Genomic DNA, 27,630 nt, shown 5'->3' with positions numbered 1-27,630 from the left:
CTGTCTCACTACAGGCTGTTACCTATTTGGATGAATACAGCCTTTTCCAAGTGATCTTTTGTTAATCTCTTCTAAAATGCATCCTGGATGTAGCTGCTCTGTTGCAGTGTAACTGTATTACACTCTGCATTCCCTTGGTATCTTAGTCTAAATTAATTTGCTTTTGAAAAAGAAAAAAAAAAATTATTGAAAGGCAAGAATGAGAACCTTCAGTGAGTCAGTCACTTCACATTACTATCTAGTGGTAAATGCAAAGCAGCTTACCATTGCACCAAGTGAAGAAGAATATACAGATACGCAGATTTACCACTGAGTAAGTGGCATACCGTAAGTACGCATCCTCACTTCTCTCCTGGTAAAATTTTAATGGGCCTGTAACCTCAATAGGAAATACTGTATTAACGCATTAAAATGACAGTTTTACTTTCAGAAAAAGGACAGATATGCAAATATGAAATTCATAACTCATTTATTGAATATATATAGGCAAGGATACCAATAAAAAGAAACTAATACTGCAAACTACAACTTTGGAAGTAAAGCCAATATAACAGGAACAAAATATACATAACATTGTAGTAGGAATGCATTTACCCTCTTTCATACATTCCTTGTCTTTACACCTAATGTAAATGTATGTTAGAGCAAAAGCTGCAAATGTTAGCCTAACCTGAGTGCCTTTTGACAAGCAACAGTTGTCCAGGATCCTTTAAGGGTTGAGATGTCACTGCTGACTAATGAATGTGCATACATATGCATATATAGAAACTGCTTCAACAAGTATATAGATCAAGAGCTGTGTTCTGTTTTTTAACTTCCATCACTAATACAGTGGAACCTGTTTCTGGTGACATGGGAGAGGAGTTACTATTTGCTATAAAGTACTTTCAGTTCTCTTAAGATTAATTTCATCTAATGAGGATTAATTTTCTTGTCAATCTGATTCAGCATATTAATATTTTTGGAATGCACTGATTATCACCTGCCAGATAAGTCTGATATTTCAAATAGATTATCACCTCTTCATCTTTCACTCTGCTTTAGCATGAAGCTATTTTTCATATAGGCAGCAGTACGAAGCAAGCTCTCTTCCTTTATAGTACATTTTAGGGCCAGATTCGGTATAATCATGCCATTCTAGATCAGCACATCTCTTTGTACCTAAAGATCAGACTTTGTGGAGTGTAGGTGATGGACTTATTGCTGCCCTCCAGGAGTTAAGCTGATGTAACTCCTACTAGAGCCTTATCACAAAACCTCCTGTGGATCAACACCTGCTGAATGAGTAGATCTTTTGATTGCCTAATCTATTTCATCCTAGCTAGCTGCACTGATGCCGATACTGAACTGGCCTTTCACCCTTCCCTGAAATGGAGTGATAGCACAGCTTACTGCTATAATGTTTGATCACGCCTTGAGACTCTGGCATTACACTAGCTGTATCCTCAAGTTATTTGAACAATATCCTTCTGATGCCTGTCCTTCCTTAGTACAGTCCTTTCTTGGTATAGCACAATCGCAGATCTGTTAATATAGAGATTCAGTGAGCTGGGGAGAAACCTCCCTTCTCAGAGGGTTCCAGGTGTCTTAAACAGCACACGCTACTCTTGTGAGTAAAAGAAATGCCCAAAGGCCAAAAAAAAAAAAAAATTAAATAAAGTGAAACCAGTTTCATAAGACAAGTTTTGTTAAATTAATGAGTTCTCTGTTTGTGAGATGAAAGCAGAAGGTGCCTAATAAAAAAAAAGATCTCAGTAACAAATGGACTGCATTAATTTAACCAGCTAATTTAAACATACCTATTTCACCTATACAGCACTTTCATTACTTCTAACGTTTCTGGGAAGGCAGTAAATGCTCCAGAATAATCTTCAACATATGCTTGCAAAGATTACATTGCTTTACCAAAAAAAAAAAAAAAAAAAAAAATCAGACAGACTGTCTGAAATTCCACATAAAAAACACATAAAAAGACAGTAATGGCAGTATTTTGTCTTTAAAAAATGATGTAAATGTTGTATACTATCATACATTGTCATGCTTTTTAAAACTACAATTAAGGACGTAAGATGTACAGTAAATACACTGCTGAGGTACATTTCTTCTAAATATTAACACCACGACAGAATTACTCCCCAGCAGGTGATGCTACTTGGGAACATATAAATACAATTTTTACATTGTAAGGCACTTTTACCCAGCATACATGAGTTGAAGTCAGTTATGACAAATTTGAGGCTTGAAATAAGATTTTTGCTTTTGACTTTGTTTCTATGAACTCTGAATTAATGACAGTTTAGTCAGGCCATCTCAGCACAAAGAGGTAACAGGTAAACCAGTCACTTACTTTTCTGCTACCTGAAGGTAAAGTGCTGTTCTGGTTCTTTGAGTCATGGAGTGGGGTAATTTATTTCACAACAGATGAGTTATTGGACTGAGTATTATACTAAGCAATTGATACACTATGAATTAGAGCTCAGTCTCAAATACAAACAGTATGCTGGCAGATCTACCCCATGCAACCTTAGTTAAAGTACAGTAGCTGCAAAGTGCCTTTTTTCCCCATGGGAGGGCCATATCTGAGGCACAAATCTAGAAGTAATTTATACACTGAAGGATGTTATTTTGCATTCTAAAACTGTTCTGAGTGGCTGAAAAACATTCATATTCTAGGAGAGACAAAACACCTTGATAGAGAATTTCAGTAATCGATCTGTCATTGCAATTCAAGTCACACTTTTAATTTTGAAAGTTACAAATACAAAATAAAAATGATCAATGGCATCATGTTTAGAGCAGTAACTGAGTATTTTCTGTACATAGCAATATTTCTTTCCAAAACGGCATTATTCTCCAGGAAAGCAAACAGAATTGATTGAATTCTAACAGGTAAAATGTTAGAAACTCCAATATACAGCAATTGAGTCCCTCAAGACATTAAGGGAATGCATAAGAAGACAAATGACACACATTAAATCTTTTAAAAATACAAGTAAAAAATGCTACAGAAACTCATGTTACAAATGAGCTGCTTTTGCAATACCAATCACAGAAGAACTGTAGCAGTTTATAGTCAAATAAGTGTATTTTGCTTGTTTCCTTCCTTCAAATCCAGAAGTTTTGTTGGGAGTTCAGAGCGAAACAAGTCAAAACCCTAAACAAACAATAAGGTGATGCGATAGCAACAGACAAACATGTGGACCAGGTTCAGCTTTTTGGTTTTATTTAAGTAAGTCTGAGAATGTGCTTTAACAGACCAATTGAAGAAGTTAATAGCCATTAGAAATGACAAGGTGTTTTGAAAGCAGTCAGAGGACTGATCTGTTAGGTTTGGTATAGCCTAGCTCTGATTATTCCCTAAAGGAATAATCAGCAAGTAGAATTCCATGATGTGATTGTTGACTTGAGAGAAAAAGTTATCACTAAAACAATAAGGATGGTAAGCATAGTTTCTCATATAGTGGTCATAAGATTAAAAAATAAATACCAATCTAGCAAAAAAGGTTGTTTCCTCATTCTTCTTACAGAATATGGGACCTTTATGTATATTGTGGACAAAACATGAAGTGTTCCACACAACAGAGAACACTTGAGGTACGGATGTCAGATATGGTGGCTAAATTCCATAGTGAGTTGTAACTCTCTGAAGTAAAAGAGATTGGGCTGCGGAGTCCAAACATTTATATAGTAAGGTTTTAATCACACTTAGTGAAGTGTTCTTTGTAGATCAGGGACACAGAAAGAGGTGGGTCGTTGGAGAAAGAATGAACTACAGCCCTTTGGCATGAGTTCTAAAGCTCACAGCTCAGAACCAACAGCTGCTCAAGAAAATCTCCCGCAAACAATGCTGGGCGGAATGAGCAATCACAACAGGAACAACCTGAAATGTTCAAGCGTGCTTCGGTGTACACTGAGTCCTTTTCTACTGTGTGCTTTGCAAGCAAAAACAGAGAGCGGCTTTCCCAGGTATAGCCTCCGTAACTTGCGTATGAAGAAAATGCAAAAATCACAAAGTACCAGGTTGTTGCCACCACAAACTTGTCCATGTTGTTCATTAAACTAGCTAAGACTTTCCCTCATTGCATGAATCCACTAAACAACTTACACATTCCAAATCTTAAGGTTTTTATTCAGTCCAGAAATATAGATCTTACTTCATTTCAATGTCTGCCTTTACTTTTGACTCTGTACATATTACATATCATTTATATAGTGTTTCATTTTTTCCAGACACTGCAGACTACAAACTACATAATATTGACATGTAAAACTCTGCCACTTACTGAAGGCTCACACACATGAACGTTTCAGGCAGTTCAATGAAATTTCTAACAGAGTTGGGCAGTAAAAGCTTACTAACCCTTTTCTGATTTTAGAAAACAATTTAAAAGAATTAGTAGTTATGATGTCTTAGCCATTCCCAGTTCTATAACTCTGTCCCTTGAACCTGTTTAAAAAATGATGAAAACAATAGTAAATTTAAAATCATACAGAAAAGCATTTAGCAGCTCTGACAGTACATCTATATTTAGCGACAGAAATGAGGGCCTCCCTTCTTATACGATTACAAAGTCAGTTGGATTTAAAAAACAACAAATCCTCCCCATTTTTCTACAGTATGCCAATAAAAAGTACTTATCTGCATACACTAGATTTAAATACTTCACTGCAGTAAACTACATTAAGTGTATATTGCGTTTCAGTCTCGGTAACAGATCGGTCAGGAGTAACTTCCATACCTAGTTTCCATTGAGCTGCTGCTGAGGAATGTCATTATGGTCAGTGCCTGATTTGCCACGGCTTTTGCTTTCTCTTTCTTCATCCTCTTCGTCTCTTTCATCATTTCCACTATGGTTTTTACAATAGAGTCTAGCACAACAAAAGAAACAGTGGGGACTTTTATTGAAAATATCTATCAAAACCAGACTTTCCTCTCAATTAGTTTTGAGATGTGCTACAAGTCAATTGCTAACTTTTAAAACTCATTCATGGTTTTCAGTCAAGCATCAGTTAAACAGATAAAGAACACAAGGTTGAAGACTAGCCAACAAAAGTTTGAAAAATTCTAGTTGTCAAGAACTGGTACTACACTGCTCAGAGAATGCCCTCTTGTGGGCACAACCACACTGGCAACTCAACTCATCCAAGTCACTAATGCCAGCGGTTCAGCAAGGAAGTATGGAAACTTACAGGGCCCAGAAAACCAGAAATACGCTACAATATATCAATATGGAGGAATAATGACATAAATTATCCAGAGTTTCCTCAATAGAAATTACAGATTAATAAAGAAGGAAAGTGTAAGTCAAATAATTGTTTTTCTCATATTACAACACTACTACAGAATTTTTAAGTTAGTGGAGTAACTGAAATATTTTTGTAAAGTCAACAATTACTTAAAAATAGCATTTTAAAATGAAAATATTATTATCTTTCTTAATAACATACTTGACTAGTCAAGTTAGGCAGGAACAGTGCCACAAAATATCTTAACTTTCATTATAGACTCAAGAATTACATAGGTCCTTACTTATAAATTCCTCGTGACATATTCTCAATGTATTTAGCTTTGTCTTCTACTCCACAGTGGTAATGGTATGTTTTTATGCAGGCTTTAATTTCACACCCAATAGTAGCACCAGGCTGGCTGCAGAGTGTGCATTTCTGTGCAGGGAAAAGAAGAGAATGACACTGTTCAGACTCTCAGTCTCTTGCCTCTTAGTACTCAGTTTAGCGTTCCTCATACTTATGGCTTCCATTTTGGAACACAATAATTTCTCTGTTAGATCATCCTTCCAAAGATATTGTCAAACAAACTATTTAATACTAACCGATTAAAATGTGAACGCTAGGATGTACCTGTCCATTGCACTGAAAATTGCTACATGATTGCATGTATTATTGCATTTCCAAGATCATTTTATTGCCACTGAAGTTAGTATGTTAATACATGAAGAATCTTAAATTTTTTTTTTCAAGGAACAATATTATTAGGAGTTGTTTGTTTTCTCGTCCCCGTCCCCCACTTATTACCACTTTAAAAACATCCTGAATTTTAATAAAATACAATGTGACGTTTACCAGCATCCTTATCTCTGAAGCCTTAACGTTTCTCTATAAAACATCGAAACAGTTGGAAACACATCACCACAAGAACGTATTTGCTAAGTTTATTTGTAATTTTGCACAGTGTGCTTTTAGTAACACAGAATCCAGAGCTGTTACTCTCTTATAGTTACAGGAAGGCTAATAATAATATACTGTGTACATTGCAATAGAATCAGTAACACATTCATCACATTCTGCAGATACATACCATTCTTTTTCCTCTCTTGATTTCTTGAAGTACAGTTTTGATATCAAAATCACCAAATTCTGCCCTTGAAGTTGTTGTTAGCTGGACAGTGCCAGAAGAGAACAACTGTAAAACAAGCAATTAAAAATAATTTCAGGTCACCAATATTAGAATTTTTTAATGTGCAGGAATAACTGAGTATTGAACATCCTCTTCTGTTATCTTGGACGCATGTGCTTTACCAACAAACTAAGAAAAAAAAAAAAAAACAAAACAAAAAACCATGCTGAGTAATTAGTATGAGTGTTCCTTCTGATACCCACCTGGCTCCTTTAATTACATTTGTTGCCTTGAAGAAAATGTATTTTGAAAGACAAAGGAGTAGACAAGAAATAATGACATGATGAAAACACAAAGTAATAAGTGGGCAGTATTATCAATTACACCACTGAACTTTTAAGGAATATTCAATTTCTTTCCCTGTGAGATATATATATATACACACATATATAATTCAGCTTCACAGCTGATGTCAACATACCTGAAAAGCCCTGAGGGATGACCATGGAGCACATAAGTACCATCCCTATCATCATCCCCGTTTATTCAGTTCACGCTGTCTTAAAACTGAAGCTCAGGTAAACAAGGTAGTGAAGAATACTTTATGACTCAAGGCTGTGGCACACAACAGCTCTCTGTTTAGTGAGGCTAGGTACATTAAGACAATCAATACTCCACAGATTGCCTTGACTATTTATTAATTTGAGGTACAAGAGGAACCACTGAAGTTTGCTCATGTTCACTGAATTTAGCAGATTCTTTTCAGGCTGACAGTTCTATAAATGCGATGACCTAAAGGAACGGGTTTTCTAGAACTTCCATGTCCGCCTCTACTTGAGTAACACAGACTGAATCCAGTGGTCAGAAAATTAATAAAGTTAGTGGATTCTTCCCAGATTTTGTCTGAATACCTGTGCAGTAAAGGTATTTTATTTTCACAGTGAATTCTTTTAGTTAAAACTGTTTTCTGTTTTCCTTTTTAAACACTATGTATGCATTTAGACGCTAACGCAGCGTTTTTAACAAGTTAAAGAGTTTCCCTGAGCTAATTCCATCTCTTAGCACGTAGCCAACTTTTATCCATATTGTCTGCAGTGAAAATAAATGAATTGCTCACTTTGCAACACTTCAGCACTTAAAGAGATCATCAGCACACAGACAATACTCGTGCATAATTACATGTGAGGGTACTGTATTAAAATCTAAAATAGCAGTTCAGACAAAATTCACATAATAGACTGCTTAGCAAAAATATTGTTACTCACCATGCACTTATAGTGTGCTGCAGCCTTTTTGGCATTAAATATATGAAGCTTTCCTCTAGCTTCATTTTCTTCTTCACCTGCATGACAGAATCCACATTTAGGTTTTGTATCACTGGGGCTGCTTCTGTGGGGAGACCTGTCTCTCTGAAAGAAAAACATTTCACTAAAATATACTGCTGGGTTACAAATAAGGTTGTAATTTTAAAAGCCTGTGGCCACCAGCTGGAGGCTCAGACAAATGCAAATTTTAATAAAAATTATATTCGCAGAGAAGAAATATACAATTCTGTCTTCTAAGAAGTTTAGCGTATTTACTGCTTACATAGGAACTGCTTTCTATTTCGTCTGTGCCATGTGAGGACGTAGATCTAGTGTCTTCTGATTGCCCTTTTAAATTTGTTTTTCTTGGCTTTCCCTTACGACCCCTCCTTTTTCCTTTGGGAGGTGAAGGCTCCAACTCGTGTTCATTGATACTTTCTTCTAAATCTGCTTTAGAAGTTAAAAAGCATCATCACATAACATTCTTAAAAAATTTTACACAAAACAAACAAACAAACCAGACAGGAATAAACAACCTGTATTTTCTTTATTTTGGTCAGGAATAAAAACAGCAACTTTTTCCCATTTATTACAAACATGCAACTGAAGATCCTGAAAACATTATTTACTTCTTAATACATATCACATAGCTTTGCATCTTTATAACATATGAGGAAGGTTTAGCATTTCTTGCAACTTCTACTTTCAGACCCAAAACATGTCCTCAGATATATATATATTCTGAGGCGGTGGATGCCCCATCCCTGGAAACGTTCAAGGGAAGGTTGGATGAGGCTCTGAGGAACCTGATCTGGTTGGAGATGTCCCTGCTCCTTGCAGGGGGGCTGGACTGGATGGCCTTTAAAGGTCCCTTCCAACCCTAGCCATTCTATGATTCTATGATATTCACCTCCACTGAAAATAAGATTCATTTAAACTACACTGAAACCAGAAAATGTTTTCAACCATGAAATAAGCTTTAATTTAACATGCATAACTCCAACATAAATTGCCCTTGATATTACACCAGCGTTTCTAAACAACACCTCTCTCCTTGCTTTATTAATTGATGTATTTTGACTTAAGAAAAAAATTCACCCATTTTGGCTATAACATTAACATGTCTTAAAACAATTGACATGCATTTTGCCTCCATGAAACAGACCTAAAATTTCATTTTAGTTAGAGTATATTTTTACATCTACAGTTAAAAGTAGCCATCAGTTTCCAGAAAATCACTCACACTGACAATATCCCAGATGAAGTCTCTACAGACCATTAAGAATATAAGAACGTATGTTTTTAATACAGACACATCAAAGAAGTCTGACAAGTTCCTCTGAAAATGTCAGCTCAACTGCTGAATGCTACATAGAACTGTAGTCCAGTATTCTGGCAGACTGTCCTTTTGATTACCCAAAGCTTTACAGTGAATACAGATCAATCCTGCAAATTTAAGATTGCTTCCGATACGATTTAGTTAACTTTTACCTGACATTGAATAACCAGCTCTATTCAGTTGCTAACAACTTTCCTGATCATCAGCTGCTCACAGGAGCATCTTTCTTTTTCCTTTTAACATGTAACACCCACCCCTTCTCAAACTGCAAAGATATTTCAGCAGACTGGTTTAAAGAAACATACACACACATCGCTGAAGAACTTTCTTCTCAAAATTCAAACCACAAACATCAGTAGCCCCCAAATGGAAGGCAATCCTAATTAGAAGATTTGGAACATCTACATTATACATTAACGGGCCACTTCACTGTTGTGGTATAATTATTATTTAAGCATTGCTATGGCACTTATCACCACTATATCGTGGTCTCACTATCCAGGGAGGACATCTTATTTCGAGACTAAATGCTGCTTCATCAGAACTAGTCTTTTGTATCTATTATCACAGAAGAAAAAAAAAAAAAAAAAAATCAAATCACATTTCTATACCACGATTAACAGTGACTCAATCACACAAAAGTTGGAAGCCAAATACTCAAACATATTCCACAGCCATAAACTTGGAGCAGAAGATAACTGAACCAGTGGCCCGGGGTCTTGCACACAAATGTACCCCATTAGGCTCAGTCTACTGTACCTATTGCTAATCCCTGAGAAAGCTACAGCTTTTTGGACATTTATTAATGAAGGGCAGGAAACTAATCCAAATGCATTACAGCAGGTTATACTGAAACATAACCTCCCCAAAGCTTTACCCTGCTGTATGGTTAGAAAGAGGGAAAAATTTGAGAAGAAATTAATACAAATCTGCAAATTATTTTGGCTTAGATTGACAGATTGTTCAGCAATATACATACATTCCCAAGTTGCTGCTAAAATACGCGAGTATCTATAACAGTCCTACGCTTTAATATATATACTATTGTTTTCTAATTAGATGACAAAAGCATCGTTTATTTTACTCTGTAAAAATAAGATACATCATGACATGAATTATCTAATCAAACAATATATTTTACATTTTCTTCTCAGAATTTTACTATCTAACCTCATTTTTCATTTATCATTACTTGCTTAATTCCCCAAGCAAGATTATACAATTTAGATATCACACCTCTCAGACTGCATATAGCAAATTTTATTACAACCTGAAAACCTCTTTCAAATAAAATAATTTTATTTTATCTTGTCCCTCATCGTAAGAACTCTCCACCCATGTATTAAATAAATATTTGTGAATCTTTGTTTCTACTTCTACATTTTCAGAAATCATAGATGGTTATTCAGGGAAAAAAGTCTTACAAGAATGTGACTATTAAATTCATGACCCTTTAAATAACATCAGTAAGAAGTTAAAAATATTCCTTCTAAAAATCATTCTGCAGATTTCCCTACTGTATTTGATGAAGTAAACTGTAGTCCATTCACCAACATTCCTTATTTTTTCCAAAGCTCCTTATCAATTCTGTCAACCACACTGCTTTCCACCTCTTAGACCACTCTTATTTTCTAAATAACTTTCAAGCACATCCTGAACTCCCTACAGTCACACTTTCAAAACTGAAAGTGAATCGTAATTTCTAAAAACCAAGCACACATTATGAAAATCAACTTTTTATAAGAAATGTCACAGTCTCCTTATAGAATAAGTTCTTAAGTGCTATTTTTAGTCTACAATTATTAGAATATTTAAGATTTGAAAAGTAAAAATGCTATATTTTAAAAAGATGGTTTCAGTGTAAGATAAAGGCATCAAGATTGCAACAGCTTTCTTCAAAGGAGAACCCATTTTCTGTGCTCAAAATTAGTACTTTTCCAAAAAGGTTCAGAGTTCATTAAAACCTAGATGCTACATGACCCCTTCATTAAAATAAAATTCCTTGCAGATTACGTCTCCTACTACAAGTGACATGGACCTACAGATTAACACCACTGAGATGTGAGGATCTGCTCTACCACATCTTCGTGCAAGACCAATACTTCAAAACATTAAAGCTTCTCTCCTTCATAACAGCACTATGAACTAGCGTAACAATAGAGGAAGAATGAGATTGTAACCAGCTTTAAAATATACCTGCCTTGGATGGTCTTTACTGTTTAATATACCATTTGGTTTGTGCCCTATCCCTCCCCTCAAGCCCACTGCCAGCTTACCCTGTTTCCCTGGCATCTGATGGTTGGGTGTTTCCAACTTCTCATGTCAGCTTGAACTAAGGAAAACACAAAAAGTTGTTCAACTCCTCCCTGACCAGATGATGTTTTATCATGGATATCACCCATACTCTGAATCCCCTGAGATTCCCTAGATACTCTTCAACTGCCCCCCATCCCATATCCCATTACTGCATAGATTTTAAAAATCATCACAATATTCTCAATGTAATTTTATCTAAAGTTTTCAAAGGAGGTATCTTACAAGCTTTCTTCAGAACTCCCTAAATGTTATATCTGAAAAAACAAGCTTAATACAAAACACGGTCTGAGAAGGAGGGTTGGGGCAGAAATCAAGAGGAAATAGTCTACATTTTCAAAAGCACCTAAGAACATGATATTGTAAACTCAAATAAGTGGAAAGATGAGCAACAAGCCCCAAATTTGCATTTTAGAAATCCATGAGCAGTACTAAGTACTACAAAAAGAAGACAAGCAAAATGCTGTATTACATAAACTGTTAACAGGGAGACTCAGTTTGAGAGAGAAATCTAAAAAAATCTCCTTTGATCATGACTAGAAGGAAAAAGAATCAGGATGTTTTGCTGTTTAAAATAAGTCTCGGCAGAGAAAAGGTTGATATATCACTGATCTATTCTATATTGCGTCAGCTTGAAATATACATGGAATCACCCTTTTCCAAAAGCTTGGTTAAAGCAAAGTAATAAAAGAATTAAGTTATCAAAAGGTTGTGGAAGAACAAATAAAAAGAGGATGTGTACAATAAAGGCTAATACTGCGCTCTGTTCCACCTCCTACATTACCTTAAACAATGGACTAAGTGAGCCAGAAGCAAAGGGGGCGAAGTCTGTATGAGAAAGAAAAGAAACAAAACCGACTGGCAAAATATATTTGCAAGTAGGACTGTACATAAAAAGAAGCCAAATTGTAGAATGTGGAAGTGGCTTAGACATACTGTTGTGTAAATCTGAAATCACACACATGTATTTAAAGTTTTACAGTTCATCTGGGATAAAAGAGAAACTCTAAAAATTACAAAGAATAAAATGAACCTTACTAGATTTTTCAAAGAGAAACAGAATGTAACAGAGAAAGAAAAAGTACTTTAGCATGTTAAAGCAAGATGTCCTTAAAATATGGCTGAAATCCAATGAACCATATGTGGCAACATAACTGTTTTAAATTGAAAAGAAATGTTAAAAAGCCCTGAAAACCTTATTGTCCCAGTAGTCAATAAAAATGCGAATGCATCTAGAAGCATTAATAAGAATGGAGATTTGCATAAGAACTCTTGCAAGGCAATATGGAATCAGGTAATCTGATTATAAATAATAGTAGTTTTTACCATCAAATGATGTGAAATTAACAATCAAAATTCTGAATAGAATTTTTAGTTGTTTTTTTTTTTTAATAAAAAAAATGAAAGACTAAGTTACATGAAACAGATCTAAACTGGAGAAAGTAAGAGTGGAGAGGAAAAAAATTAAATTACCCCTTAGGTCCCGTCACTAATATGGTTTCCAAAAGTACCAGATACCTCAAGGAGCTGATTACTCTTGTCCAAAAACTATTTTTGACTGAATAGTGGCTATGAAGTACTTGAGAATATTTCTTTAATTAAGTACATTTAACACAGAAGATGAATAAAACAGTCTTTCATAATCATACAATCTAAATGCTTTTTCTGCAAACAATTGTTGCCAAAGACTAAAGGCAATCCACTTAGCTTATCTGCATAATCAGAAAGCTTATGACAATGGGTATGACAAACCTTCTGAGTGAGCTGACAAACCTTCTGAGTTTTTATTTGTATAACGTCTTGCCTAGATAGGAAGGAGAATTATAATGTAAACATCACAGGATAGCTCCTCAGAAAGGACAAACCCTTCACCACATTACTCTTACATTCTTTCTTGTGTGTTTTTCCGTAAGGAAAAAACCTTTGTGATGCTTCTGCAAAACACCTTATTAGTCTGTAATGTGCCGCATAGAAGATTGCTAACTTACTGCCTGGACCAACTGTTTTTGTTATATCACCACAGACACATTTCATGCCACATTCAGAGCAACATTCTCTGTAAGACAGACAAGAAGGCTGTGTTAGCAGAGCCTAGGAAGGATTTGTAACCACCCACCAGCAGAACTGAAACAACACTGAATTGCAACCTTTCAGAAACTTTTATACCTGATTGCCTTAAAGCATATAGTGTTAGGCAAGCTTATGCTGTGAACAGTAGTACAGAAAATGCAACTATAAACAAACACTGATTAAAGAATCCAAAGATGAACCAAGATGTTACCTAACTATAACGCAAAAAAGTTTCAGATGTTTTTCCTGACAGCCTCTGGCTTACAGAGTGCTTTGAAAAAGTACTCTGTTTGACATAGATTGCAGCATCTCTAAATAGGTCTCACAGAGAAATATTATCCTGACTCAACTTATTGCACAGTATGACAAGCACAGATTTCATGTTTGATCTTTAGAACAACATGAAAAGGATGCTGAGACAGGGAATGTCCTTATTTCCATTGTGGAAACATAATTCCCCAAGGCTTTGAGTACAGCTACAATAGGAATTATGGACACTTTATTTTCTGACTCCGCCGTTCCCAAGCATCTGTTTTAAACATTAACAATAGATAGTCTTTCTAACAATAGATAGGCTGTCTTCATTATTCTTTGTTTTATTACTATGTGATAGAAGAATGAAGTTGTATTATCTTAGTTAAAATTCAACACATGGGCCAGGGCAGCCCCACCTGCAGAGAATTTTATTTTTCTGATTTTAAATTTTTCAACTATTATTTTCAGTACACTGGAATAAATTCCAACAGTTCCAAAACCTTAGTTCAACAATACTCTATTCTTCAAAAAGAATAAACGCAATTGTATCAAACTGAACAGTAATTCAACTAATAGTTAGCCGTGATAGCTTGAAAGCACAATATACTGAAAACTTAGATGGCTTGCCTAAATTATGAATTAAATTGTTAGTGTTCTTTTTCTGCATAGTGGGAACACAGCACAGAAGAATCACTCTGAATTATACATACACAAGGGAAATATAGGAGAAATGCAATTCTCCTATGTCACCTGAAGGCTGGCCATACAGATAAATGAGACAAACCCAACAATATGCTGAAACAGATAATGAATTTAAGAGTACAATGCTTTGCTGCCATGTTTCATATTTTTATATTCAAAGAAAACAGAAGGTAGTTCAGCAACTCCTGTCAATTAAAAGAAAATGAACTCACATCGTTCATTAATTTTGTCTTGATGAGTAGGGAGACACTTTGTCTGATGAATTCTCGCTCCACTTGAACTTCATGACAGCAATAAATAACATTTAAGAGGTCTTTTTTATTAGGTTTTAACTGGGTAACTTTAATTCCAACATAGGGCCTTCAACCGCATTTCCATGCGGCCTCAAGAAATTTTCCTTAACTGTTACTGAATGGTTAACAAATATTCTTGTCAAACTAGAACTTCTAACAAAAGGTACATTAGCCAAATCTCAGACTAGAAGTACATCCCCAAAAGCATTTATTTTCCAGGAAGGTAAGGAAAGATCTCACTATTATGCAGCAGTATTGCCTTACAGAAAATAAACTGTTATGGACTGCACCAAACCAAACACTCCTAAAAACTCTTCCAATATCCATGAACAGAAGTGACATAATAAAAATATTTGGACTGCAACAATTGAATCTGTATACGGAGAACAAAGGATAAAAAACCAGATGTTCTACACTGACCAAGAAAAAAGCCAGCATCCCAGAGCAGGAGCAGTAAGTCTCCATTAAAAAGGACTGATAATTCCAGTGCCTCTGTGCATCTACATTGAGTGACATGACCACAGATAAGCTGTAACTATTCTGTTATGAAAACACTGCTGAGAGCAAGGATTCAAGAAAATGAAACAAAAACAAGAGGAAAAAAAAAATGTCGCTGTGTTAGCATCTAGTATCCGTAGCTAGTCTATTCACTCTTCTTTGCAAGTCCTTTCTGGTTTCGCACACCACCATTCTTTCACATTGAAATTCCTCTTTGATATTCACATTTTCCTCAAGAAATAAACGAACAAAACACATACAATGCTTAATCTCACCATCCAACATCTTCCAGTTACCATTCCACTGAGCAAAATTCAGCATTTAAATATTAATACGCAAACTCTGCAAAGTCCCTTCTTAAACTCTTAAAACACTCTGTATATTTCTCTTCTAAAGGTAATTAGTTTTAAATGTAGCAAAATATTATTGCTATACAATGCTATAAGTAATTTATGTAAGACAGATGCAATACGTATTTTTACTTTCTTTTTTTAAAGTGTCTATCACAAAAGAGCCCCAACTTCTGGCATTATCAAATCCGTAACTGTAAGCAATAATATTCTATGGGTACAGTTCCCTAAACTGTATGGACTAAAAAGAGAACATATTCTTTGGGATATAGCATTGGGTAAAATTTCAGTCAAATATTAAACAGAAACAGCAAACAAAAAGGTGAAGTATAGCTATACACATTTCTAAAAGTGTAAAGCGTAACAGAACTAAATATTTTTTAAAAAATGAGTAGAAAGTTAAATGCTAAATGAGATACTACTGGGTTCTTTGGCATCAAGTTTTTCTGAATGATATTGTTTACTCCTTCTCCTACCCTTAATCTCTTTGGATGAGTCTAGTTTCCTGTTTTAATAAGCTACCATCATCAATATTTAAGAAAAAAGCCACTATTCCTTCGTAGTAATTTTTCCCATGTCTTCTCAGACACATATATCCACAGAAAATTTAAAAGCCTTTGCTGTTAGAGAATGACATTATAGAATGATTTCTGAAAACTCTTAAAGAAAAGTACAAGTTCAGATCCTGAAAGAAATTCCAAGCAGAAAAAATAATCTACTGGCATGTGTCTCCATGCAGTATCAGAGGCATCTTTCAAAAGATGTCAAACACTGAGCCATTTGTGAATAACTATAAAAGATAAAGAGATTAATCTTTCCCTGGACTCAAATGTCCTTCATCTTCCATTTTTGCCTTACAAGCAAAACAAACCCCAAACCAAAGAAAAAGGGCCAAACTACAAGATAATGCGTCCCTGTCTCTTTTAATATAACATGTATATTGCTTTTCTTGTTTCAACCTAGTAATAGCAAAATCAGATAGTGTTTTATACAAACCACACAACAATAATTATTTAAATATAGACTTTAAAAAAATAATTTTTCACATGGGATTTTCTACTGCCTTCCATATCTTTCTGAACATTGAAGTAACATTCAAACCTTACCATAATATATCTACTACCTGTAGCATTAAAAGTAGTAATATTACCCTAAAAATACATTTGACAGAAAGAGACTGGAGTAATTTAGGAAATTTGATCTTCACTAAACAGTCACATACTCCTTATCAGTTAAATCTGATGACATTTCAGTTGAACGTAATGCAAAAAGTAAACTAGCAAGTGTTCGCTTACCCAAATTCAGATACAGTAGAAAAAAGGAAAAAGGAAAAATACCTGCATAGATACACAACAGCACAACTAGTTTGGAATTTTAACAGACCACACAATTTATCTAAGTTTGTGGCATATCACCCCTTCCACATTTCACTACTCTCCTCTGCAAAGATGCACAGCTTTTATGAATGTATCCATACAGCTTTTTTTCATTATCAGAATTACTCAGAAACATATGTATAAGTGATCTGATCACAAACCTTTTCATTTACTATTGGGTCCTTCTTATTTGAAGAGTTAAACTCTACTTAATAGTTTTAAAAAATAGTGAATATTTAGGAACATTAACAATAGCAAAAATCAGCTGTTACCTGATGAAATATTTTAGATGTTAACATTGTGAATATTTAATTACAAATATAAGCCAGCTTCTTCCCAGAAGGGGATGCATTACTTCTAACTAAACTTCGTTTTGATAAAACATCAAGTATTTCCAATATCCTAAAAACTTATGGTTTGGGTTTTTCTCCACCTCAACCAATAATTTTTAGAGAAAATACAGAAATCAGATGGGCTTCCAAACTCACGGTTTCTCAAAAAAATGTAGTTCTAATTTTTACTGAAAACATTTATACTCTCCAAAAAAATAAATTTAACCAAAGTATCTTTCTACAATGGGAAAAATTTATATTGAATAATTTTACCTTCAGAGTTATGCGTAGTTTTCTTGTGTTTTCGACATAAAATCCTATAAACAAAGTAGTTGAAAACTGTCAAGTCAGTCACGATTCACAGATTATTTACTCATCTTTTAAATTTAAATGCCAGTACATTTTTCTCCCACTTGTAAGACTCACTGATATACAAATCTTGCAGAGAAAAATATGCTTTTCTAGCACATCACTATTTTGAATGCCACATCATTAGAATTTTTGGCAACAGTTTTGTTCAGATTCCAAAAGTGGTTTTTTTTTTTTGTTTTGGTTTTGGTTTTTATTTTTTAAAAAATAATGTGAAATATAAATACAAAAATAAACATAGCAAATAAATAATAGTTACATGTAAATGCCTTGTGAGGGTTTCTCTCTTATCTGAGCTTTATCATGCAAAGCACAGTAGTAGTGATATGTCTTGTGACATGTTTTCACATCACAGCCAATGGTTGCTCCAGGACAGTGACACAGAGAGCACATCTGTAAAGAAAAAGAAAGCACAACTCATGTTACTGTTGGCATAGTATTTCCAAGTTTAAAAATAATAAAAATAATATAGTTACCACTCCTAGTGACAAAATAAATTGAGTTATGCACTTGGCATCACTCGTCCTGCTCTCAGGTATTTTTCATAACTTATTTTAAAATCAAGAAGAAATCTGTTGCAATTATGCAACAATACAATAACAATCATCCATTGATTATCAATTCAATGAAGAAGATAAGTAATTTATTTTTGTGGAATATGTGTGTTTAATGAAAGTGACACAGCTATTCACCTAAATATCCCACTCCCAAGGATAATCTGTTTGTACCAACCATTTCGGAAAAGTTAAAACCATAAGCTGTACCTGTTTAATTCTGAATTACATTATGAAGGTAGGAGAGGAAAAAAAAGAAAACAACAACAAAAAAAAACCCAACAGACACTCATTTTGCATTCGATCTTGCAGAGTGAGAAATACTAATGACCTGCAAATTTACCTTGGCCTCCGCAGCTAATTTTACCCTTTTTTCTATACAGTTATTTCCTTAAGTCATTTCCAAATTTAGTGAAATATTTGTTAAATACAATGAATTTGTTTCAATTTTACTAAATCTTGCTCTTTATACTTTTATTGCAGAAAAGATAAAAATGGGAGCTTGATGCTTTATTCTTCTTTCCCAGTAATTAATTCTTCTCGTATTAGACTCATATTGCTTAGGATACACCAACTATCATGCTTCTAAATTGTTCACTGCCCTTCTCATACCGTGTTAGGAAAGGAAGTAATTAATATTATATCAATATTTTTCTCTATATTATTTTCCACTACCATAAAATTGTCCCAATATCTCGGAATTCCCCATTAAACTCCCCTCTCAAGACAACTGGCACTTTTTCTTTGTATTCTGCACGTTGCCCATGCCCCCAAGAGATTAATTCCAAATCCATAAGCATAAGTGTGCAATGTAGGATACTCCCTACACATATCTTCGTGGAATAGACTTTCTGCCCACTGCACTAGCTCAGTCAAGTTCTTGTTAGTCTCAAATACACCAAATAAATATATCACCAAAGTTATGTGTCACTATCTTGTTTTTCAGTTTTAATGAAGTTAACTGAACAGTAAAAATGTCAAAGCCTTGGATCATCTCCATTTACTCCTCTGCAAGCTCTGAAATGGTACAGTTATATACCGTTCCCTAGTTGTTATCTAATTTGTATGGGTATTTTATCTCACAAATTTGCTATACGTTATGGTTTAATATATAATAATGGCCGATCAAAGCTTTTTATAAAAACCTCGGTTGAAATTATATCCATCCAATCAATTTTAGTCAGTACTTCAGGATTTTTGAAGCCAGAAATTACTAAAAGAAAACTTTCTTTTTATGAACACTATGATCTATCTGTATGAACAAAATAGATAACAGGAATTTTTATATTGACTTATCGGTCTATGTTTCCTGACAGTAACCAAATATTTATTCCATTGGTACAAGTCTTGCTGTCCAAAAGGTCACTATCAACAGATTAATTAATTCCCAAGTTATATCAGGTATATGTGAAGTCTGACAAGCTGCCAAATAGGTAAGCTCTTTAAAAAAAAAGAAAAAAATCCTCCGATGCACAGTTAACAGAAATAATAATGGTACCAGTGCCTTGTACTCCCAAATGTTTAGACATCACCAGTTTTTGATTGGCCTATTAAGGTTTGAACCTACAAACTTTTCTCAGACAAATATATTACCATTAGAAAAGCACTACATGTCAGTCATTATCACTTCAGTAATGAACAGGCTTCAATTTTCAGTGCATACCTGGTCAGCAGCAGCACCTTCTGAAGGAGAGCAACTATGTAAAATCTGTCAGCAGACAAATTTAGTTCAAGCTATCAACATAATTACTTAACCCAGTGCATCACGCTAAGATACTTTTGCTCAATGCATTCCCACATAAAAGAACAGGCTAGAACAGAAAGCAGACCTTAGAGGGAGTATTTGGGCTAACAATAAACATTTAGCTTTAAGTTTCCTATACAAGTCAACAGGGAAAAAGACAGATTCCTCCAGAGTAATTCAGAGCTGTAGTTTTCTGACAGCTACAGACAAAAATAAGGCACTCAGGTTATGATCTAAAATAATTTTGTAAATTCTTTCTGAATAGGAAACATCTCAGGACTATGAATCTACTAGGTTAGCCAGATTCAGATTTTCTGCAAAAAGCTGAACAAAGTGCCTGATAGTACAGCTAGTGAGTTCCAAGAATACCTCCAGCTGTTGCATCAGTGAAGGAACATAAAGAGATTCAGAAGCAGAAAGACAGAAACTATCAATGACATAAAAATAAATAGTCTTCAAAAAACATTTAAGAGACCCAAGAATCAAAAAGTTTCTTTGTGATCTGTAGTTCCATTTACTACTACGTTCTTTGGAAATTCCTATTCACAACATGAATGACTTGTGAACATGACTGTGAATAGTTATTTGCTTGTACTTCAGCTAATTAGAGCAAATAAAGTTCCCTGTATTGGAAAAGATTCAAATGAAACATTTAATGAAATATCAGACAATTAATATATAACTGTAGTTCTACAATAATACTTCAGACTACTCTTAGTAGTCCAAGAACCGGTAAATACATAAGAGCGCTTTAAATAACTCGGCTGAAAATTTTTCATGTGGAGTGAATTGATCGTTCGCTAGAAATATTTTTTTTAAAGTCTCAGTCATTTCCCAAATGGTTCCCAACTAGTTCTAAATATATATGTGTGTGTGTGTGTATATAATTAATTAATTAATTAGCTTCTTGGGAATTAAAAAAAGTCATTGCTGCTCAATTCTCATGAATTTGGTAGAACTATAGTCACTGTTGTACCCATATACCTCAGAAGATGCCTATATTCACAGAATCATCTATTAAATCAATATAAAAGCAAGCAATAAAAGTACCTTTGGTAGTTAAAACCAGATTTTGGCAGCAAAACCAAATAGCAGTAAAGGCACAATAATACCCTTGCCAGGTCCCTAAAATGTGGGTTTCATTCTGAAATCTAACAGAAAATATTAAATAGAAATTACTGGATTAAAAATATTATTTTAGGAAATGCTATTGTTTATATGCAGCCCATCAAAAGGAAAAACTGGCATATTCTAGAAACGAGTTTTCAAATTCGCTTGGAAAAAACTGCATAACTGCTACAACTATCTACATTTGCCAACGAGAAAAAAAGTGACTATAAAATTAGTAATTCTGGATTTACTTTTCAACAACTCTATGATTAAACTACAATTCTTAAAACAACATGTTTACATGAGAGCACAACTTGACTGAAATAAACTACTTTTAAACTACTTAAGTGACATTGAAATTTAATAAGTATAATTGTATGTACCAAAGGTGGTGTTTGGTTTTTTTTTTTTTCCTAAATCTGAGACCAATTTTCCTTCAACATCATCTTCTATAAGTTGCCCATTACCTTAGAACTCACACAAAGGTAACACTTTAAAAAAAGTAATGCATATAGATAACACACTGAACAACTTCACGGTAAACTTCACAGATGGTAAGAAAATAGTCTTCCATTTTCAAGGGCCAAAAATAGAGACTTACCAGTTTAGTGCCTCTCTTTATTTCTTTCTGAATATCTTCAATAGAGAATCCACCAAGACTCTCATTATCAGTGTGTGAAGATACCAGTGCAGATGAGAAAAGCTAAAATTATAAAAACAAAACTTAATTTTAAGTTTTAAGGATATAAGTGATACAGAAAATTTATATAGTTGAAACCCACTACATTTTCAAATTAATGCAATCAAACATTTGTGTCAATGCCACAGCTGGTTGAATTTTTCACTTGTCCGCAGGCTTTACCAGCTCATTACATTCCTTTCGTTTTTCCTGTGGGTTACTTACCATACATTTGTGATGTGCTGCCACCTTCTGGTTTTCTGACATCAATAATTGTCCACATTCATTATCTTTATTAGATCTACAAAAACCACACTTCCTTTGTCTTGAAGAGACTTTTTTCTGTCCAACCGAGCTTGTCATGATTTTAAATGACCTTAGAATGCCACCTCAATCCTCTCAATGCTACAGGAAAAAAAAGGTGCAATCAGCACATTAACATCAATAAAAGGCAATTTAATTTACAGTTTTATAAATATAATATTGGTTGCTTTAAAATTATCTGTCTCTTTTTACCCTTTTCTTTACACTGCTACAATAGACTCAAATAAACATCCGACCAGCAGAGGTAGATTTTCCCCAACTTTTAATGAAATTGTACCAGCAAGTAGAATTAGTTCTTTAGTCAAAAAAGTTTGAACATTAGTATAAAACTTTGGATGCTAATGTAAAACTTACAGGAAAAGGAAAAAAATAAATCAAAAATACAAGTATAGCAATCATTAGGAGAAAAAGTTACTGTAACTCTTTCCTCCCATTTTTATAGTTATTTATTACAGCAAAGGAATTTGTAGAAAACACACTACCTGTGCATGCAATAAAATTCAAGCCTACTGAATGCCCTCAAAAACAGAAGCAAAGAAAAATCTCAAGTGTCCAGCACAGCATCCAGAATAGATATTGAGCATAAAAGCTCACAAAGTAGCACAGCAAAGGAGTAACTATCCTTAGTTGAGGCTAGAGATGAGAAAAAAAATGTTACCATTTTAGGTACTACACAGATACACTGTGGCTAGACAAACAGCATTAGGACCAAAATTTTAAAAGTATCTATGGATGACTAACATGCTGCAATGGAAACCTTTTCAAGACCTACAGGTAATTGTGGAGTACCATACTAGTTTTCAGTAAGCACATGAAAGCTACTATTCTCACCTAAGAAAAATAACGTAAAATTAAACTCATTATGAATCACAAACTTTTCACGTGTTACCAGCAACACATTTTAAAATACAACAATCCTCTCACGAGGCAGACACTGCAAGTTCAAAAGTGAAAACACCTAACAAGCGTACGTGCTTCTTGGCCCCGTGTTAAGTAGGTTGTGTTCATTTGTTTCTACATCTCTCAAGAAAGAAAATATTGTCCTCTTCAAACAGACTTGCTTACATCTTTTTACTTTGGAGACTTGAGCCTTACCGCCAGAACAGACCACAACTGCAATAAAAGCATCCTCCTCAGCCTTTGTCTACATTAGACTCATCTAAATAAGAAAAGCCACCATATAGCTTGATACTTCTGTTGAAAAAAAAAAAAATCCATCCATAAGAATAGCAGAGTTGCAATACATCTGGACTGCGCTACAATGGCGATCTGCAGGAAAACCCACGACTGTTTTTCTGAAATTTGCATAGGCAAACCTGCTGCTTCTCAGTGCTGTCAGACTCTCATAATACTAATATCACTCACCATTTTTCTAACCGAAAGCAGAGGAATGTCATTAAGTTTCTTCCGGCATATACTACTGCTAAAAGACAATCCTGTTAGAGTCTCACTCTTCTATTTCAACAGATTTTCACAGGCTGAGTTTTAACTGTTTCTCTTGCAATGTTTATTACGAAACTCCTGCATCAAAAGGTGTCTGTCCTGAATCCATCGCCTTTGCTTTATCAACAGCTTCATTTGCTTTCTTTTATAACTGGAAAGCAGTTTACTAGCTGGTGACGCATACTCATAAGAAGAATGCATAGATTTCAGATCTTGCTGATTTGCACAAAAAATGTGCTAATCTGAATAAACTAGTCACACCCTTTTGCAGTGGAAATAGAGAGTCCTTAAGTGTTAAACACAAAAGAATTACTATACTGCATTCTTCTAAAGAAAAAAAAACAAAACAAGACCATTCGGTAATCCCTTCTGAGTAGAAAGAAGGAACCATTCCTGAAGGAAAGATACACTGATTTTCAATTAAAAAAAAAAGTAAAAACTAATTAAAATTTTTAAAATATATATATATATATTTGGGAGCAGGAAAAAGACCTACAAAAGATAAGTAGGAAATAACATCACAAAGATTTCTTCTTTTCAGGTCACATTCAGCAGCTCAACATAAATCACACAGTGATGGGTTAGAAATATCTTAACAAAAAAAAATTACAATGCAACAAGTTCTGGTTTGGTATAAATAATTTGATATACATACACAGATTTATTTGAGTCTACTTGTTTCATTTTATATTAAGATTATATTATCAATATATTGACAGTAATTATAGTAGTTCTTAAAAGGAAGAGCAGGAATTTCCTTGAACACAGGCACAGGTTCTACTTACAGGAATAAGAATTACTGCTACAAAAACCAGCTATCCTTCAATTTAACAAGCAAATTCATCTTTTAGAAAATGAAAATAATTTATAGAACACATAAAAAATTATTAAGTGGCTCTCATAATCTTTAATTTATAAGAACAGTAACTTTCCAAGAAAGAAGAGTATAAAGAATCTTCTCACAGCTGGCTGCAGTCAACTGCCCTCAGCTTTCTGCCTTCCAGCGCACTAACAGGCACGGGAAGGCACGTCACGACAGCAATACAGAACCTGACACAACCTCACTTCTTGAAGTGCTTTTGCATAATTACATTTTAAGGCTCACAGTGAAGTTAAAAATTATGCCAATACTTACATGATGGTGCATGGATGTTGATGTTGTTAAAAAAAAAAAAAAAAAGCAAGCAAATATTGTGTTTTGGAATACTTATTTAACACTTCAACAATTATTCAAAACACAAACAGACCAAAAAGCATCAGGGTAGGCCAGGAAGGAAACTCATGTTCTTTTCCTCATCAGATTAAATTACTCTGAAAGCATTTTACAAGCACATCTAAAAGTTTTCTTTCCAATCGTGCCTTCTCTGCTTTTGTATTTTCTGTATCACTAAGCAAAACACTACACATTTCTAAAGACTGTAGAAAAAAAAAAAATGAGCATAATAAATATTTCAGAAGCATTTAATCTATAGACTTCTCCCTAGATAAGGTTGGGGTTTTTTTCTCTCATAAATGTGAGAAAACACTACCCTGGGATGACTTTTCTTTGTGCCAAAATGCACTTATCCTGCACATTTAAAAATAACAATTTTCTGAAAAAGATGAACCAAGTTACACAGCTATACCACAGACCCAGAATTTTGAATGCAAACACCCAAAATTCTGTTTCCATCTCTCCAGTTAGATCACTCAAAAGCAACTAATCCAGCTTGCCAAGTATCAAGCCACATTTCATACGAACAAGAAAAACAACACAACTTAACAACAGCTCAGTATTTCTGTTTTCCATGTTTAAAAAGATAACAAATGAGTAATACTTAAAAAATAGTGTTTATAAATACTGGTGACAGAAATCTTGCTTGTCAGCTTTGTCAGAGAAAGTCTTACAGACCGGATCACAGCAAGCGATGCACTGTGGAATCACTGACTAGGCGATTATGCACTGTCTCTACCAAAAGGGAACACAGGTACTACAAAACACTGATTATTACATGTAGATATGTCTTCCCCAGGCTTGGTCTGGAAAAAAAATGTAATGATACACCTACCCTAAAATCACAAAAGAAACCAATTTGGTGATTTTTCACTCAAAATTTTTGGTTCATTTGCATTCATTTTTCTTAATGTCTACTAAGGTATTCAATATGGTGCTTCCTCTAACAGCACCTTTATTTTATCTTTAAAGTAGCATGTCTTACAAACTCATACTGTTTTTCTGAGTTCTTCTAGAAAATGGATTTTAGAACGTAAAAGAAAGGTGCAAGTTCAACGACTCTCAGGCAAAAAAGGACACACTCTGTGTACAAAACATTGTTCAGCATTGAAGAATGGAAAGTAACCTGAATTCTAATTTCTATTTATTGCCCAAATATGCTTCAAGACCTACTGTCTGTTTATAGGAGTTAAGGCTCCACTTGTATTTCCAACAAAGGACAGCAATCTATACGCTATACCTTCTCCTTGTTTTGCTGTGCGGCCTGTATAATTACAGAATTACACAAAAAACAATTTTAGGATTTAAATTTACATGTCAGGAAAATTTCAGATACTCAAGGGAAACCTACAAGAGAAGTACCCAAGCTTTGTAAAATTTCATTAAACATGCTGAAGTTGTTTGAACTTTCAGGAAAAGCTACAGAAAATATTTGAATCAAATTTTTCAAGATGCTCACTAGTGATACCAGATTCTCTGTTCAAGAAACTTTCAAGTGCTTTCTACTTTCTAGGGTCAATCACCCACAATTGGGGGCATTATTTTGGAGAATGGGGGGTGAAGCTGGGGAGAAGCTTCATGCCTGTAGTTTGAAAACACGAAGTCACAAGTCCCACAGAAATTTTTACCCAAGAGTTATGTTCACACAGCATCCTACAGCCACCAGAAAAAAGTAGGTTAGGAACTTATACATACAACCTCCTTAAAAAAAGAAATCAAAGCGGGGCAAGCCTGGGGGGCGAGGAGCAAGGCCCACCCTGGAAAGTCTAAACAAAAAGAATAGAGCAGGTAACTAAAAATTACACAAAAAGAGCCTGCCGGAAGGACGATCTGGCAGCCAGCACAGACGGATCTTCAGGAAAGTTTACATCCTCCCACGGGGAGCGGGAGATGCCCCGGTAACGGCACCTCCACCGCTCGCCTGCCCCGGGGGCACTGGCGAGGCACGGCTCCGGGGAGGGACTGCCGCGACTGCCCCCGCAGCGGCCCGGCCACCAGCACCAGCGGGGCCTGTCCCCTCCCCGACGGAGGGCCTGCCGAGGGGGGCTCGGTGGGACGCGGGGCTCCCGGGGAGCGCAATCCCCCTCCCCGTTCCTCACCAAATTTGGGGGGGAAAACGGGATTCGGAGACAAGGGGGGGCGGATCCTCCGGGGAAGGAGGGAGCGGGCCGAGGCGGGCGGAGCGAGCGGCTGCCGTCGGCTCGGGGAGGGGAAGGGAAGGGGGGGCGGGTAACGGCACCGGGGGGCGCCCCCTCAAGAGGCAGCGTTGGGTGCCGGGACCCTCCCGGGGGCGGGCGGCTCGCTGAGGCCCAGGGACCGGCGGCGGCCGGCGCCGGGAGGGCAGGGCGGGCTCCCCGGGCCGGGGGCTGCGGGCGGGAGGACGGGGGGCGCGGCGCCTGCCCCGGGCGCGCGGCAAAGAGGCGGTCAGGCGGGCAAGGAGGCGGTTGGGCGCTCGGTGGGTCACTCAGTCACTCACCCGTGTGGCGGGTGGGGCGCCGGGGAGAGGAGCAGCTCGGGCACACGTACACCCCCACCCCCCCGTCACCGCCGGTCGCTCAGGGCCGCTCGCTCGCCGGGACCGTCCCTTTCATTCGGGGCAGGGGACGCTGCGCCGCCGCCGCCGCCGCCGAGCGCAAGCACGCAAGCACGCACGAGCGAGCGGACGCACGCACGCACGGCACGCAGGGCGCGCTCGGACCGCGACGGCGCGACGCTGCGGGGCGGCGCCCGATTGGCGCGCGAAGCGGCGCGGCGGGAGCACGCCGAGCCTTCGCGGCCTCCTGCGCACGCGCGGCACCGCACACCTCCCCCTCCCGCTTCTCCGCCAGGCCCGGAGGCGAGGGAGACGGGAAACGGAAGGGGGCGGGGTTCGGGGAGCTCTACGCCTGCGCACTGCTCTCCCGCAGCCGTTGGAAGTAGAGGGGAGGGGGCTGACTGGTGGGGCTGCGCAGGCGCAGTCCATCACAGGCACGCGGCAAAGCTTCTGCGCATGCGCAGAGAGGCTGAA

General features: G+C 36.2%; 1 protein-coding gene across 3 annotated transcripts; it reads right to left on the bottom strand.

Annotated features, from left to right (window-relative positions):
* Positions 1-452: 452 nt before the first annotated feature.
* Positions 453-27,259, bottom strand: PHF6 (PHD finger protein 6). Of its 3 annotated transcripts, none has more exons than XM_086756518.1 (11): positions 27,100-27,259; positions 21,869-22,048; positions 21,566-21,667; positions 17,816-17,949; positions 17,461-17,504; positions 7,943-8,109; positions 7,621-7,764; positions 6,317-6,421; positions 5,531-5,664; positions 4,740-4,869; positions 453-4,447 (listed from the first exon to the last, which is right to left on the bottom strand). In XM_086756518.1, the coding sequence occupies exons 2-10, from the start codon at positions 22,004-22,006 to the stop codon at positions 4,740-4,742; spliced, it is 1,098 nt and encodes a 365-aa protein (XP_086612644.1). In that variant the 5' UTR covers positions 22,007-22,048; positions 27,100-27,259; the 3' UTR covers positions 453-4,447. The 3 variants fall into 3 exon arrangements, with proteins under 3 accessions (XP_086612644.1, XP_086612645.1, XP_086612646.1); XM_086756519.1 differs by having other exon boundaries at positions 453-3,154; XM_086756520.1 differs by having other exon boundaries at positions 453-4,869; positions 7,943-8,106.
* Between the last annotated feature and the right edge of the window lie 371 nt (positions 27,260-27,630).

Source organism: Chlamydotis macqueenii, chromosome 11 (assembly GCF_036417535.1).
Source record: "Chlamydotis macqueenii isolate bChlMac1 chromosome 11, bChlMac1.mat, whole genome shotgun sequence".
NCBI classification, from domain to species: Eukaryota; Metazoa; Chordata; class Aves; order Otidiformes; family Otididae; genus Chlamydotis; species Chlamydotis macqueenii.
This window is presented reverse-complemented; position numbering and strand designations above follow the sequence as displayed.

Coding starts and splice junctions, on each gene's coding strand:
- PHF6 (XM_086756518.1), bottom strand. CDS start 22,006: ATGACAAGCTCGGTTGGACAGAAAAAAGTCTCTTCAAGACAAAGGAAG. Junction 17,950..21,565: donor TAAAGAGAGGCACTAAACTG/GTAAGTCTCTAT, acceptor TTTTCTTTACAG/ATGTGCTCTCTGTGTCACTG. Junction 7,765..7,942: donor AAATAGAAAGCAGTTCCTAT/GTAAGCAGTAAA, acceptor TTTTTCTTTCAG/AGAGACAGGTCTCCCCACAG.